Genomic DNA, 17,281 nt, shown 5'->3' with positions numbered 1-17,281 from the left:
AATAAAGTTCAAGGCACTAGTCCTCAATCTAAAATTGAACATTCAAATGGTGTATATTTCAAATTCATGTGTGTCATGTGTGATTATTACAGCTCACTGTTTTATAAAATCACGTCCTTTAGAAATGAAATATACCTTTTGTCCACTAATGGACCGTTGCCTGGTTTTGACTGTAAAATTGTGCTTGTAAAAGTAATTAAAATATTAATTTAATACATTTCTGACCAAATACGATCGAGTCGTTTTTGTGTCTCAGTGTTTTTTGTTTAATGTAGACCCTTGAAAGCTTAGTACAATAACCCCTTTGTGAATGAATAAATTCAACTACAATACCCAAAGCAACACTGACATTACATATATTTTATTTTTGTATTGAACCAGCTGACAGGTGGTTTTATATTGTAATTGCAGCTTTACGTAAGACGAGAAGCAAAAGGGTTAATTTCTGTAGAGAGGAACAGTGGAGGAGGAGCTATGAGCGTGTTTGTAAGTTACACCGCTCAATGACAGACGACGAAGAGAGACCGCTGCTGACCAAACACGATTAACCATGAACTCCAGTGTAAGCAACCCTCCGACGAGCATTATGGAACATCAGGTGATATTAAACTTATTCTACAGCATTTTAGTGCGATTTCGCGGCCTTCAAATAAGTGTTGAATCTGCCTGCCTGGTTATGTGTGCGGCTGTGAGCTTTCATAACAAAGAGCCTCTCACATTAGGTAAAGGAGTTAAATAAAACGAAATATAGCATTGATGATATGAAACAAATCTAAAGTATTGTATAATAATAATGACAGTGTCAGTAAAAAGGGTGTTATGGGTTGTGGATAGCGACAACAACATTTGGATTAGGTATAAAAAGTTGTAACATTAAGGTCTGGATTAAGTGAATTAAAGACTGAGAATTCACATTAAGAATCAAAGATTTGGATATTTATTTTCTAAGTTAAATGTAAATATAATGGAGGATTGCGGTGTTGTTGTTAAAAACCTTCCATTTAAAGGGATAGTTCACCCACAAATGAAAATGTGATGTTTATCTGCTTACCCCCAGGGCATCCAAGATGTAGGTGACTTTGTTTCTTCAGTAGAACACAAACTCCAGCCGTTGCAGTCTATCAGTCGTATAATGCATGGCAATGGTAACAAAATCTATGAGAGTAAAAAAAACATGCACAGACAAATCCAAATTAAACCCTGCGGCTCGTGATGATACATTGATGTCCTAAGACACGAAACGATTGGTTTGTGCGAGAAACCGAACAGTATTTATATCATATTTTACCTCTAATACAGCACTATGTCCAACCGCTTTGAACGCGCGCACGGCATCCGGTGCGTGAGGTGTGTACGCGCTCTGGCGTAGTTTACGTTAATGGGTGTGTTGATATCCAGCCGAAGAGCAATCAACCATAACTTCAGGCGAGCAGGCTCAGAAGTTGGGAATACGTGGAAAGTCACCACTCCCGAATGAGTTTGCGCGAGAGAACGTAATCTTTTAGTTTTCAAGTAGCCGTCGTACCTACAATGACTGTGCACTGTGTAAACAATGAGTGACGTATACGCGCGAAAGATCACTTCCGGCGCTTGCGTAAACTCAAGGAAGTTGGACATAGTGGTGTATTAGAGGTAAAAAATTATATAAATAAATACTGTTCGGTTTCTCGCACAAATCGATCGTTTCGTGTCTTAGGACATCAATGTGTCGTCACGAGACACACGCAGGGGTTAATTTGGATTTGTCTGTGCATGTTTTTTTTACTCTCATAGATTTTGTTACCATTGCCATGCATTATACGACTGATAGACTGCAACGGCTGGAGTTAAAAATCATAATTTGTGTTCTACTTAAGAAACAAAGTCACCTACATCTTGGATGCCCTGGGGGTAAGCAGATGAACATCAAATTTAAATTTTTGGGTGAACTATCCCTTTAACTATCTCGCAGCATCTGTTCCCCTGGCGCTCTCATAATGAATAATGTAGGAAGACAATATAGTTAAAACATCTTTAAAAACACTCATTCCTCTATTTAACAGTTATGTTTCTCCTGCAGAATGGTCACAAGGATGTTGACACAAACAGTGTTGAAGACGAACCCCTTCTCAAAGAAAACCCAAAGCGATTTGTCATTTTTCCTATTCAGTATCCTGACATCTGGAAAATGTACAAACAAGCTCAGGCTTCATTCTGGACTGTTGAGGAGGTGAATATTATTTTTTATTTATCAATTTAATATTAGGATTATCATTTTGGTTACTCTGAAAATGGAAAAACTTGAATGTATTGTAATAGCTGTTGTACTTACAAAACAATGACAACGTGCGACCACCATATGCCAGGACACTGGTGGAATTAATCGGATAATTCACAACAAAATTCGTTAAACATTTAAATGTCATCAACGATAGCTATAACTATAAAGCTGTAATAATTGTTCTCATTCTGTAAGAACAGTGCAGTCCACTCCACAGAGGAATGAAATCGTTAAAATAGCTTTTTTTCCAGCTGATAACGATAAAAACATTCAATCAATAAAACAGAGTATCAGAATCGACCAGGCAAAGGGCTTACTTGCGTATTTAAATCGGCAGAGAAAATAACTGCAGCATGTGCTTATTATAAGCTCAACGTTGTTGTGTGTTGGTGACGACGCTAATACGCATATTATTATAGTTATTAATTTTATTGGGTTCTAGTTCTTGTAATGTTGTGAGAATTGGGAAGTACACGCCACAATTACAATGAAAAACCCAGAGGAACGATATCGTTGAAATGGCTTTCAGAATGATTTTTTTTCCTGCTGATAAACCGTAAAACATTGACAGCCAATCAAAATCAAGCAGGACATGCATCAAATGCTTATGATAAACAGTTTATCTTCTATTGCTTATATAGTTATTGTTGTAGTTATCGTTCTTGTAGCAAACTGGGCCTTTACTCACCCTCACTTTATTCCTGTCCATTAAAGTAAGAAACCCACATTTTAAATAAGCTGAGGGTGAATTTTCATTTTTAATGAACTAGTCCTATAAGAACATTTAATTAAAATTACTATTTATGCTTGTCACTGGTGAATGTGAAACTGCTTATCATTTCAATGGTTTGTTTAGGTGGATTTATCAAAGGACTTGGTTCACTGGGACAGCCTGAAGTCTGAAGAGAAACACTTCATATCCCATGTACTGGCTTTCTTTGCAGCAAGTGATGGGATAGTCAACGAGAACCTGGCAAGTGCGCCTCCTTCTAACCTACATTAAGGCTATGGAAACCTATATACAATTTTAGATTGAATAGATCAGTACAAGTTGTGTTCCTACTAAACATCATGCCTTTACTTGTCACAGGTGCAGCGGTTCAGTCAAGAGGTGCAGATCCCAGAGGCTCGCTCCTTCTACGGCTTTCAGATCCTCATAGAGAATGTGCACTCCGAAATGTACAGCATGCTCATCAACACCTACATAAGGGATCTGAAAGAAAGGTGAGACCAAAATTAAGTGTGCTTTTCTATTTCAACAATGTCAGTTATACTTTTTAAAGTGCTTTTACAAAGGTGACAGGTGCAAGATTCAGTTAAGCAGTTTATGCTAACATTTTCCTTATGTGGTTTATGAGCAAACGATGCAAGATATTTTTTTCTAGCCACAAAAAAAAGAGTCTTACATGAGAGATGAAGTTATTGATTGTTCAACTTGTGTTTTATCAGAACATCTTTGATTGAAATTGTAATACGTTATAACCAATCATACATAGTCTTTAAACATAACATGTTTATTTATTTATTCATTCATGCATTAATTAATTAATTCATTTTCTCTCTATAAATCCAAACTTCTTAAAGGGACTATTTGTTTAATGCAATTCACACCATGCCTTGTGTAAGGCGGAAAGCAGACTGGGCCTTACAGTGGATCTCTGACACAAACTCAACTTTTGGTGTGTGGAAAAATACTTTTTTCTTTAAAAAAAAGTATACAATATTATTACGACATTACACTTGATCAACAACAGTGTTTGCATATTTATTTCTTTTTAGGAGAGCGATTAGTAGCATTTGCAGCAGTGGAAGGCATCTTCTTCTCTGGATCATTTGCTGCCATCTACTGGTTGAAGAAAAGAGGCCTGATGCCCGGACTCACCTACTCCAATGAACTCATCAGCAGAGATGAGGTTAAAACTTAAAGATATTTATATCTTTATGATGTTTTGATCAAGGTTTGTTATCTGTATCCCTGATAAAAAAAAAAACTAGAGAGATAATAAGAAATCCCAGTGAAAATCTAATCAAGGCTAGTATTGATTGTGCCATCTGAAACTTCACAGGGTCTGCACTGTAATTTTGCATGTCTAATGTACAGCTACTTGGTGAAAAAACCTTCTGCTGACCGAGTGAAAGACATCATCACAAAAGCTGTGACCATTGAACAGGTACATACACTTTGCTGTACTCGAGTAATGCAGAATGCATTATTTCAGACATGAATGTAATTGCATTTGTATTTGCTTGTTTTCTGTAGGAGTTTCTCACAGAAGCCTTACCTGTCAATTTGATCGGGATGAACTGCTCTCTCATGAAGCAATACATTGAGTTTGTGGCTGACCGGCTGCTAACAGACTTAGGATTGCCCAAAGTCAGTATTTTATCGGGATCGTGTTATGATTTTTGTCTGATAATCTTTATATTTATATAACAGTGCTTTTTAAATTCTGTCTCAAAAGGTTTACAAGTCAGAAAACCCCTTCGACTTCATGGAGTCAATTTCATTGGAGGGAAAAACTAATTTCTTTGAGAAGCGAGTGGCTGAATACCAGCGACTTGGAGTGATGTCAAATGTGATGGACTGTGAATTCACTCTTGATGCAGATTTCTAACGATGAACTACAAGAAATATTATTTATTTTTTTGGACAGTTTCAGTAAAACAAACAAAAAACCAAACAAGCCATATCATCTTCAGACCATGTCGAAAAGACATGGAAATCAAGTTGATCAGTTTCTGAATAACGTGGTTATGAATTTGTCAAAGGGCTCACCAAAGTGGACGTGTGGCTTTAGCGTATTCAGACCAGACTTGGTGTGTGTTATGACAACCATTATCTGAGGTTACATGCACAGTTTCAGCACACTGCCACCAGTGGTCAGGAGATATGAAAAAAATTACTTCTTACTGGTTTGGCCAAAAATCACATGACTCTGGTCTCTTTAAATTTGGAGCAGCATGCCAAGTCGAATGGTATCCAGTTTTCCCATGTCGACCATTTTGGGCATTAACCACTTTGCATTTTGACAAAATAAAGCAATTTTTTACGAATGCATTGGTATATTGTTCTGAAACTTGGTATGTGTCTTCAGCACAAACTCAAAATGTTTTATGAGTTTTTAAAATTATAATGAAATAAAATTTAATTAAAAAAACGCTAATAACTTTTGATTATTTTTGCCTCTTGTCATAAGACTGGTCTTGTTAGATTCCTTGGATTATGCCGAGAACATCGATACCAATTATGCCATAATCAGCTGAACTTCCTGTCCGCCATTTTGATTTACGTTGAAAACCTACTTTTTCAAACTCCGCCTAGACCATTGTTCCAATTTTCACCAAATTCGACCCAAATCATCTTTAGACCATGCCGGCAAAAGGTTATGGATTTCGTGTTGATAGGCATAACAGTTTTCATTTACTGCATTAACTAATTTGATGGCATAATGCCAAACTGCAGCTGAGGCTGTATCTCTTCATAGCTTGGACATACTGACACCAAACTTTGTGTGTCTGTCAAGATCACTAGTCACCATGCCTGTCACCACTGCACACTACATCTCCCACAATCCTCCCTGGTTACCACCTGCACTCACTTCACAATCACAACAGCTGTTTGCCATCACTCTCATCTACATAAGCTAGCACCACACACACAGAGATTGTCTGGTCTCATCTCTGTGTAGGACTGCTATGTGTTTTATGACTTCAGCTAGAACTGCATGGACTGTTACGCTTACTTATCAGTGTGATCTTCCGTTCTGCCATTCATCAATTTTCCTTCCTTCGATCCTTGTTTCCTCCAGATTATCTGGTTACTACCTGTAAAGCTAATAGACATTATTATCCGTGCAGTGCAACAGTGATTTTAAAGGTGTGTAGTGCTACTTACCTCTCTGGACTTCATCATTCTTCATCTGCTCTGGTTGTTATATTGTATGTTCCTTCATTACTAGTACCGTATTCACTTGCTTGTTAAACTCACTTTTACACACCTGCACTATCGAGTCTGTGTTCCCTGACAGTGTCATTGTCACCTCACAGTGATCACACCACATACATTTGTTAATAGCGCCACTTATTGGTCAAAATTGATGAACCATTAAATTATATTACTAATCAGGGTTTCGGAACGGTTTACATTTTTTGAATTTGATTATTTAGTTTTTTTACTGGATCTCCGTTATATATGTGATGCTTTGAGTTCCGTAAATAATTCTCATACAGTGCTGTCCTTGGACGTGAGGTAGGGAGCAGGGTCCCCCTCGGTCTGTTGGCTGTGGGGCACCCCCATAAGGATGGCCCTGAATGTATATTTCCTTTGAATATAGCCTAGTCTACTCTTGACAGTTTTTTTTCTGAACTGAATCAGCGTAGTCCTGCATGAATGACTTTTGAGTATTTATTTATTTATTTTTTGTGAATCAGAAACATTTGATGAATCGATCGAACGTATTAATTAACCCTGTTCAAGTAAAAAAAAAAACAGAAATGTTATTCTGTAGCTATGGCTAGTGAGACTAAAATCAGCATCGTTGCTGATTTGACAAACCCAGACCGAATAAAAGGCTTAGTTACTAGCCTAAATGTTTATTTATTTAGTGATTTTATTTAAAATGCAGTCAGAACCAATTACTGAAGCAATTTCTGGTGGGTTAAAACTGAAGTAATTTGGCAATAGACTAAGGTTATTTAAATGCAATAAGAATTTAATTTATTTTTTGAAAATATTTCTTACTCAAAAGAAGCCTATCAGTAGTGGAACAGTGAAAGAGCACAATAATGGGTCGTTCACTTGCAGAACTCAAGCTTCTAGAGGGCACATAAGTCTAAAGTAATGAATTTAGGTAAATGGGTGCAGAGCCAGTGGTGGTTTTGTAGGCAAACATTAATGCCTTAAATTTAATGCGAGCAGCTACTGGTATGATTATGGTACTGGTAATGAATTAATTGATGTTTTTTTTAAACAATCAATCAATGAATAAAATAAACCAAAATAAAATTATGAATATGACAAAAAAAAAAGAAGTAATTAATAAATAAACGGAAACAAATAAGGAAAGCAAACTAATCAATAGAATCTCCAAAAGAAATCTCATATTGTTTCCAGAATCTGTCACATTTGTATTGCTATTTAAAAAAAAAAAAAGAGAACTCAGAAATTTACCTCAATCAAGAAGTGAGACCGTAGGACATGAGCCCGGAAGATTTTTTTTTATAGATAAAAATGATCAAACCGACTAAAAAAATTGAGGATATATCCTTCGACGACTTTCCTCCTTTTGACGTCCAAAAATGCTGTGCCCTCCTAAGACACACAAAAGTGTTGTCTAGGTAGTCAGATCGATATGTTTTGAGACACAGCCATCATGTAAAAGGCGAGAAATATAAAAGCCACTCCCTCCTGCCTTTCACTCTCTCCCCGCTGCCAGCAGCAGCTCACTCTCCCTCTCTGCGTGCGGTTCTTGTCCGCCTGTTTAAAATGGACCAGGACTGGCGAGCTTTGGCCACACGGCGAGCCGAATACGTGTCCAAAAATTCATTTGGGCTTCTCATGGGCTACTTGTGTATGTTTTGCAAGTGAAATTAGTCAAATGGATTCAGCAGACAAAAAGTGCGCCATAGACTTGCTTTCCGCTCACTGATCTCCATAATATAGATTATAAATATATTATGGTATTATCTATATTATTTATGGATGTTTCAGGGTGCTTTCACCCTTGGTTCGTTTGCCTGGTCCGAACCCAAGTTCGATTGCTCCCTGCTCCCCCCTCCCCCTGTCCCTGCTGGTTTGTGTTCATACTGTGTTTTTTTTGGTTTCGAGCCACGGTACGTTTGCGTCATCAGAATGGCAGCTGTTTACCCCATTACTAGGTAACGACTATGCAGCAGACAGCAAAATGAATGGATGCTTTCTTGTTTCGTTTTTGTACTTCGAATTTTGAAAATTTATTCATTTCCAAAGCGCCAACACAGAAATGAGATTTAAATTCTCTCTGCTTCAGCGTGTCAGTCACGCTTTTCAGGAAAGCCTGTGAGTAAACCCATAAATACACAGTTTGAACAATGCATAGGTCATTAATAGTGGTTCACTTCTGTGTTTTAGTACGATTGCGTTCACATCAGAAGCGAACTGTACTGAGTTCAGAAAACAGCGCTGCATCATCCAACCCATAAATACACAGTTTGAACAATGCATAGGTCATTAATAGTGGTTCACTTCTGTGTTTTAGTACGATTGCGTTCACATCAGAAGCGAACTGTACCGGAGTTCGCATGAACCATACCCTAGACCACCCTTTTAAGGCGGACCCAGGTGCGCACCTGAGTTCAGAAAACAGCGCTGCATCATCCGAATGAGCCGAACTCTGGTGTCAAACGAACCCAGGTGCGCACCGGAAATGCTAGTGTGAAATCCCCCTCTACATGCACTTTCCAAAGTCGCAGCTCAGGTGTCATCTGGAATCAGTTTCCCTCTTGTAAATATGACTTTGCTTACATTCAGTGCTCGGAATCCATAATTATGAATTATTATATTTCTGACTCCACTTGTAGGGCACATTAAAATTACTTGGATAGACAGGCTTGGAATGTACATTTGACTCTTTTGCACAGTAGTGCTATGAAGGTTTGAATCGGCCTTGGTTCAGTCTCTAAACAGTGATTGAGGGAAGTCGGGTGTCAGTATCGGCCTGTAATTTGATAATGCAGATACGGCAAATGTAGGGTACATCCAAATGGGAAACTATGTACTTTGTCCCAAGGCCTCAAACTTTAGGCATATTTTTTTACAAGGCTGAATAAGTATTTTTAGATCTATTTCTTACTGTCTGCAGTGGCACTTTGTGCTTGTAGTAAGTGTGAGAGTAAGAAAGATACTTTGTTTCTGACTTGTCAGGAAGTTCTAAATTAGTATTTTTGGCTCCTACGTAGACCAAGAAAAACAAGAAGAAACCAAAACCAGAGGTGAAGCCAAAACAAGATGTTTCCTCCACTGGTGGCAAGGAACCTGATGAAGGTATGAAACTGGGTTACCAAACTGTAGTGGCAACTTCACATTTTCAGTGTGAAGGCTTTTTTTTTTAGTAATGAGTCTGTGATTTGAAATGCAAAACATCAGAAATTCATATGAGCTGCTTGTATGAGATGCACTTTCAGTATGACTGTGTTTAGCAGGTGCTTGGGAAACCAAGGTCAGTAATCGAGAAAAACGTCAGCAGCGCAAAAAAGAGAAGGGTCCTGGTGACAGCTCTGGGAGCCCTGTGGGTGGAGATCGTGCCAGCCAGAAGGTAGAGCAACCTGCGGTTACAGTCCCAGCTGGCACCAAAAAGAACAAAGGTATGCATTTCCTATACCGAGTACTTTCCTTGAACACATTTCTGCAAAGGCATCCCAGAAAATGTTAATTCACAAGGATTTCTTTTAAGATGTATGCTAGTGTTAGTCATTGGAGCACTCTTCCTTTGATTTATTGTAGAGTCATCACGTGCCAAGGCCTCGAAGGGTGATGCCATTATAGGTAAAATGAAAGTTCTCATAAAATGAATATAGAATCTGTGAATGTTTCACCTTTTCTTTATGAAAGACTTGGAAAATGAATGGACTTAAATATTTAAATACAATAGAACACTTAATTGGCAACTAAAAGTGATATTTAAAGTGAGTGACGTGACGTGTGGCCAAGTATGGTGACCCATTCTGTGTGTGCATCCAAGTGCGCACACACAGCAGTGAGTAGTGAACACACACTCGGAGCAGTGGGCAGCAATTTTTGCTGCGGCGCCCGGGGAGCAGTTGGGGTGCCAAGTTCGGTGCCTTGCTCAAGGGTCTCACCTCAGTCGTGGTATTGAAGGTGGAAGAGAGCGCTGGTCAATCACTCCCCCCCACCTACATTCCGAGACTCGAACCCGCGACCTTTGGGTTACAAGTCTGACTCTCTAACCATTAGGCCACATCTGCCCCGTAAGTGTTATGTATTTCATACAATTTATAAATGAAATTTTTATTGAGGGCGTAGATTCATGTACTTTAGTTCAAAAGTTGTGGTACAGTAAGATTTTTTTATTTATTTATTTGAAAGAAATGACTACTTTTATTCAGTGAGGATGCGTTAAATTGATCAAAAGTGACTAAAGATTTTACAATGTTAAAGATTTGTTTCAAAAATGCAGTTCTTGAAGGAATACTGTAAAAGAAATCACATTTTTTGTGAGGAATAATCACAGTTTCACGTTTATTACGATTATTATGCATTTATTCATTTCACAACATTACTAGTGTATAAAATCACATGAACACTCTTTAGATTTAAAAAATATTAAACGGCTGTTTTCAACCGTGATGATGAGAAATGTTTCTTGAGCAGCAAATTAACATATCTGAATGATTTCTGAAGGATCATGGGACACTGCAGACTGGAGTAATGATGCTGAAAATTCAGCTTTGCGTCACAGGAATAAATTATTTTAAAACATTATAATAGAAAATAAATGGTCATAATATTTCACAGTTTAATTATTAATGCTTGTACTTTATTTTTGATCATATAAATGCAGCCTTTGTGAGCAAAAGAGACTTCTTTCAACAACATCTTACCATCCCCAAACTTTTGAAACTAATGATATGACAGAATATACTTTACAAATTTCACCCTTTTCTTTTAGTGACATCTAACTGTAATGATGTGAACTCTGTAAATGGTGGAGGATGGACAGAGGGTCCTGTAAAGTCAACCCAAACAAATGCTTTAAACAATAAGAAGTTGTCTGTTGGGAAAAAGACCCCTGGGAACAAGAACTGTGAGAACTCCACCTGGAAACAAGAACCAGAGGGTAATAAATCAGAGTTGTTTATGACCCTGCCTTGGTGCGTTTATAACAAGTATGGCTGCTTTTAAGGGTTTTTAGCTTTACAATAAGCTTTCAGATTATCGTGACAGATCTTGGAGTTTCTTGTTACATGTAGTAATCCGATGGTAGTTCCAGTGAAATTTGAGGAGTTCTTTTTCCTTACTTAATTTTATGTTTGGCATTTTAACAACACATTTATCACAGAGCTTTATATTTATGTGCCGTCTTATTTTTTGACAGGGCCGTGGACTGGTTTGAATGGTAGAATTAAGGCAGAAACTAAACCAGTAAACGTGCTCAGACTGAACCCATCAGGTACTTATTTTTTTATTTTCATTAGGCTGTCATTCTTGCGAGGATCAAATAATTTTGTCCTTGTATGCTAATAATCACTAGAAACATGAAACTTTATCTTTTCCCATGTATTTTAACAGGTGGAGAGACTGGGACTAAATCTAACCGTGATAGCGGCCAATGGGACAATGAACGCACCAGTGAATGGTCCAGCTTAAGTAAGATCAAAACCTATTTAGACTCCGTATTTGCTTGATAAACATTTTAATCCAAAATGCACTACCATTCCAACGCTCTACGCCAGGGGTTTTCAACCCCAGGGGGGCGCGAGCATCTGTTAATTCATATTATTAAAAGATTATACTACTACGACTACTATTAGTAGTACTCTTTTTAGTTTAAAAGAGTCTTTGTACTCTTTTAAACTAAAGTTGCGGCTCTCTCGTAACCTCTGCACACAAGTGCTTGTCAATGCAGGTTTCTGTTGTTGTTGCAGTCTCCACTATTTTGTTGTTGTTCTGTCTCTTTAGTTTGTGAAACAATGTCCCGGCCAGTGTTGCCACTTCGTGGAACAACTGATTAGTGCAAAACCAAGTCAATGCGCATGTGTGTCTAAAGTATGCTCTGTTACAAAAATCGGATGGTGCGCGTACAGTATGCGCATACTATTTTGGTGACAACTTTTGCGTCATGCGCAGTTGCGCACTGTATGCGGACCCTTCACGTATGCATAAAAACCGTAATATACTTTGGCCTTAAAAATACAGTAAAAGCAGTAACACAATAGTGAAATGTTGTCAATTTAAAATACCTGTTTTCAATTTTAATATGTTTTAAAATGTAATGTATTCCTGTAATGCAAAGCTGAATTTTCAGCATCATTACTCCAGTCTTCTGTGTCACATGATCCTTCAGAAATCATTCTAATATACTGATTGCTCAAACACAACATTATTATCAATGTTGTTCAGTTTAATATTTTTGTGGAGACTGTTTTTCAGGATTCTTTGATGAATAGAAAGTCAAAAAGGAAGTCTTTTCTTTTAAATAAAAACATATTTTGTTACTTTTATAAAAGTCTTAACAGTCATTAAGACTTAAGATAGTATTATGAAAGACTATTAACATCACCAGTGTCCTCCTATGATTTCAGATGGTCTTCCCTCTGGGGACCTGAGCTCCTCAGACTGGAATGCTCCAACTGAGTTATGGGAGAATTTTGAAGATCCCAAAGTAGATGCCCCTGTTTTGAAAGAGATGCCGGTTTCCAAGCCACTTGTGGTATGAAAAAAAAACCTGCATTCAATTATTGTTTTATAGTTTAAATCAACAAGACTATTAGTAGAAATATTTCAATATTTGTTCCAGTTGCAGGAATCAAATGATGACAATGACAAGGCAGACCCTGCAGGAGGTGGAAAATCCAAAAGGCGAAAGAAAAAGAAGAGACCAGAGGAAGTCAGTTCAGCCGCTGAGGTAACAATTACGTTTTAATGAACGAAGTATAGACATAACTAATTAATACCATGTTTGAATTCTGCAGTCGAAACCGACCAAGTTGTACGTTCCTCTTCCAGGTGACTCAAGTAGGTTCTGCTCCTGCAGAGAAGATTGTGACTGTCAAGCCTCGTCCTCCTCATGTTCCAAAGGATGAGGGATCCAAGCAAAACATCCCTCCACAGTCTTCACAAAGTGAGTGGGTCATAGGTGATGTCTGTCTGTCTATTCTGTATTAAAAATTGTATATTTAGAACATTAATCTTCACATGAATTTATGAATTTAATTGCACTCATGCTACCTCGGAGCCTCATTAAACGTCTGAAAATGTACCTACAAGCCACTTTTGTGTTCTTCTGTGCCACCTCTGTAGTACAAATTAATTTATTAATACTAATTTCATATGATTGGTAACTTATTTGTCTTATACTACATATTGTTTTAAAATAAAATAAAAAAGATTATAAACATAGATGAAAATGATGCCATTACAAAGTTAAAAATAAAATACTCCTGTAAGTCACTTTAAGGAGTCAAATATCACCTCGTATTAGGAAGGCAGATTTTTTATCAAAATTTGATTATTGATCAGAAGGGTGATCCTAAATTTTTAAATTAGGAAGACAAGCGCTCCTAATTACAAGAAGAAAAAAACTGCTCATAAACTGGGTGTGTGACCGGTATGGCTGAGGAATGGGGTTTGGTCCAAGAAAAATTCAGTCAAAATATATATATATTTTTTTGCTTTAACCCCTGCAATATAATAAGTAGAATAAGACAAATAAGTTGCCAATCATATGAAATTAGTATTAATAAATTAATTTGAACAACACAAAAGTGGCTTGTAGGTACATTTTCAGACGTTTAATGAGGCTCCGAGGTAGCATGAGTGCAGTTACATTCATGTGGAGATTAATGTTTTAAATATAAAATTTTGAAAACAGAAATACGATTTTGAAATTGTAAGTCACTTTAAGGAGTCAAATATCACCTCGTATTAGGAAGGCAGATTTTTTATCAAAATTTGATTATTGATCAGAAGGGTGATCCTAAATTTTTAAATTAGGAAGACAAGCGCTCCTAATTACAAGAAGAAAAAAACTGCTCATAAACTGGGTGTGTGACCGGTATGGCTGAGGAATGGGGTTTGGTCCAAGAAAAAATCAGTCAAAATATATATTTTTTTTTTGCTTTAACCCCTGCAATATAATAAGTAGAATAAGACAAATAAGTTGCCAATCATATGAAATTAGTATTAATAAATTAATTTGAACAACACAAAAGTGGCTTGTAGGTACATTTTCAGACGTTTAATGAGGCTCCGAGGTAGCATGAGTGCAGTTACATTCATGTGGAGATTAATGTTTTAAATATAAAATTTTGAAAACAGAAATACGATTTTGAAATTATACGCTAAAAAATAAACTAAATCCGCCAGCAGGTGGCAGCAAGGCACTAATTTTATCACTGAATCATTAATTCAGTTGATTCGTTCGAATGGCTGAATCATTCAGGAATGAAGCAAGTGACTGTCTTTATGAACTGACGGAAATCCATCGTAGCGACGGAACTTTAATCCCTCTATCTATCTAATTGTAATTTATTAATTTTAATTTAATTGTAATTATTTTAGTACTTCGAGTTAAACTAATTGAAAAATGAGATGTTGTCTTATCAACTTGCTGAAATAAAATAAGTTTAAAGGTTTTTATATTGCATTTTATTTCAGTTAACGTTTATTTTAAATAACAAAAATATTTTTTATAGTTGTGGTTTTAGTTAACTATAATAACCCTGGTGAGAATGATTAACAGCAATAGTATATGTGTGACCAAATTCATTTGACGGAGTAAAAATTCTTGTATTTTGCACTTTTTCCTTTTATTTTAATACTATTTTCCCATTTCAGAGAATATTTTCAACATAATTTTGATGAAACTTTCAGAATATCACTACCCCCCCGGGACCCTGCTGTATATAGTAATGATAATAATATAATTAACAATTATGCTGAATAAAATCCTGTGTTTTTGCTCCTACAGAGAAATCTGATCAGAATTGGGAACCACCGAAGCAAGTTCAGAAGAAAAAGGCCAGGAGAGAAACATGAACCATGAGTAACATCCAGGAAAGCTTATGCAAATGTGATTATGCAATAATTTCACAGTACAGAATTTTATACTGAATAAATTTACTGTGCTTTAAAAAAAATCAAAAATAGAAACAAAACTGGGTTGGAAGAACTCGGCACAAAAAAAAAGACAAATATAGAGTAAAAGTGAGCATTCTGTTGGCTGGAACACTATGTATGTGCACTATTACGCTACACTGAGGTTTGTTGAGGAATACTTATCATCCTTGATATCAGACATGCTTTCAGTGGAGCAAAACATTAATGATAATTTTTTTCCCCAACTGCTACTAAACTGATTTTGAAGTTGGAGTGTTGAATTTAATTTGGGAAATTTTAAGGATCTACTTTTGTTCTATCTATTACTGTTCCTGTGACACTTTAGTACTTTTGAATTACACTTTGCAGTCCAGTAGTTGCAGAAGTGCCACAGTTCCTGTTAGAAGCCACAGAGAGGCGCTGCGAGCCGGCGTCTCCTCCAGCAGTACTTCTGTGACATTAGCTTGAGCAGTAAGAGGTCAATTCCTGTAATCCTGTAGATCGCTGTGGTGGAAAACCAGAGAACGGTTATATTACAGAGAATTTTTTTTAATGCTAAGCCTATTTTCTTAGAGCTTTTCTTCCGTCCTTATTATATATATATATATATATATATATATATATATATACATATATATATACATATATATATATATTACCCGTATAATTGGGTATGTAGATCTCAGAGAGGAGTAATGACTCTTCCCTTTTTAATCAACTACTAGTTGAATCCAATGCTTTATTTCCTGCAAATTAAAGTAGAAAAAGCCACGCCATATGTATAGAACTGTAAGGGCTTTTTTACTATGGCAAAACTCTTTGTAATTGCACTGTGCTGAAGGTTGTAAAATACCATGTCTATTTTGTTTTCCTTGCACAATGTGAACATTTAATTTTTGTTTCTGTTCGTTTTGACTGAGTAAGTTAGTAGGCTTATATGATTTTTGTTGGGATGTTGATGATGATTAGCGCAGCTTTAATTCCATGACACAAACAGTATCAGGAATCTGTTGCCTTTAATCTATACTTAGTAGTGTATGCTTTCTGTTCTCTTCCTCTTTTTGAAGTCTTTTTAACAGGTTTGGCATTTAATTTCATTTCCGATTTGATTGATTGTTATTGTTGCATGAACTTAACCATTTATAGTGAAGAACAACGTCCTGATTCTCTGTGCACTCGTGCAAGTACCACTCACTGTAAATAGGCTTTAATGAATGATTGATGATGATGAATGGATGTGGGGGGGGTTTGGGAGGGGGAATTTAATATTCATATTTGGGTTGACTTGGGGGTGTTTTGCCCATGGTCGTTTTGTAAATTTCAGTAGATCATGTGTTTCTGAGGCACTCTGGGCTAGCATCGGATGCCTGCCTTAGTTGAGAGGTTACTCAAACAATGTCTTTCTACCAGTTTATGGAATAAAGAATGATCATGTTTACTTGTCAATGCAATATTTCTATGTTGATTTGTTAAATAAAAGAAGATCGCTATTTGAGCTTAGAGCTGTTGATTTGTTAAATAAAAATGAAATGCTGTTTGGGCTCTGAGTTTTTTTAAAATACATTTTTTATGAATCTTAGCAAAAAATACACTTCTGTGAATAATTCAGCCAACAGTCTTAGGTTTGCTGTTTAAACGTACATTGATACATTAAGGAATCAAAATATAACCCGCAGCCTGTTCATAATATTTGCATGTTTTAATTGGCGTCTGTTTAATTTATCTTTATACTACAAATACAGCACATTGTGCACAGAAGTCTTTATTTATCCAGCAATATTTGGGTTGATGACATTTCTAACTGTCATTTTACACTCTTATTGCATTGCAAGAACTGATATTTAGGAAAATGCTAATCTTTTTTTATTTTATAGTATTTCTTTTTTTTTTCTAATCTGGTATTAAACCAAACATGCAGTAGAAAATATACTAAATGAATTGTTGGTATCGATTCTGCTGCATCCTGACAATAAGTCTTGTGTCACGTGTACAGAGACTAACCTCACCTGCCTTTTCTCATTGCATTTTAGATCTGTGGCACATTCATCCGTTTTCATTGATTTATGCATTTTCCCCCAAAGGGATAGGGATTTGTTTAGCAACCATCCTCTGTGGTAGCCATGCTATACTGTTGTTAAAACCTGACAAATATAGTTTTTCATTTGTTAATTGATGCAATTAGGTATTATTTGTTAATCACAATAATT

General features: G+C 36.5%; 2 protein-coding genes across 2 annotated transcripts; both read left to right on the top strand.

Annotated features, from left to right (window-relative positions):
* The first annotated feature begins 5 nt into the window (after window positions 1-5).
* LOC107556385 (ribonucleoside-diphosphate reductase subunit M2 B-like) lies at window positions 6-6,263 on the top strand. Its single transcript, XM_016239488.1, has 9 exons — window positions 6-598; window positions 2,060-2,209; window positions 3,117-3,233; window positions 3,351-3,484; window positions 3,845-3,939; window positions 4,040-4,173; window positions 4,327-4,431; window positions 4,521-4,634; window positions 4,723-6,263. Exons 1-9 carry the CDS (start codon window positions 551-553, stop codon window positions 4,873-4,875), a joined length of 1,050 nt encoding a protein of 349 aa, XP_016094974.1. The 5' UTR covers window positions 6-550; the 3' UTR covers window positions 4,876-6,263.
* A 1,482-nt stretch (window positions 6,264-7,745) lies between these two features.
* On the top strand, window positions 7,746-15,682 carry LOC107556350 (protein LYRIC-like). Its single transcript, XM_016239446.1, has 12 exons — window positions 7,746-7,830; window positions 9,119-9,129; window positions 9,197-9,281; window positions 9,440-9,601; window positions 9,741-9,782; window positions 10,927-11,094; window positions 11,353-11,427; window positions 11,547-11,624; window positions 12,560-12,687; window positions 12,781-12,882; window positions 12,984-13,098; window positions 14,947-15,682. Exons 1-12 carry the CDS (start codon window positions 7,746-7,748, stop codon window positions 15,012-15,014), a joined length of 1,119 nt encoding a protein of 372 aa, XP_016094932.1. The 3' UTR covers window positions 15,015-15,682.
* Window positions 15,683-17,281: the final 1,599 nt, after the last annotated feature.

This window comes from Sinocyclocheilus grahami, unplaced genomic scaffold, assembly GCF_001515645.1.
Source record: "Sinocyclocheilus grahami isolate Dianchi unplaced genomic scaffold, SAMN03320097.WGS_v1.1 scaffold566.1, whole genome shotgun sequence".
NCBI lineage: Eukaryota > Metazoa > Chordata > Actinopteri > Cypriniformes > Cyprinidae > Sinocyclocheilus > Sinocyclocheilus grahami.
This window is presented reverse-complemented; position numbering and strand designations above follow the sequence as displayed.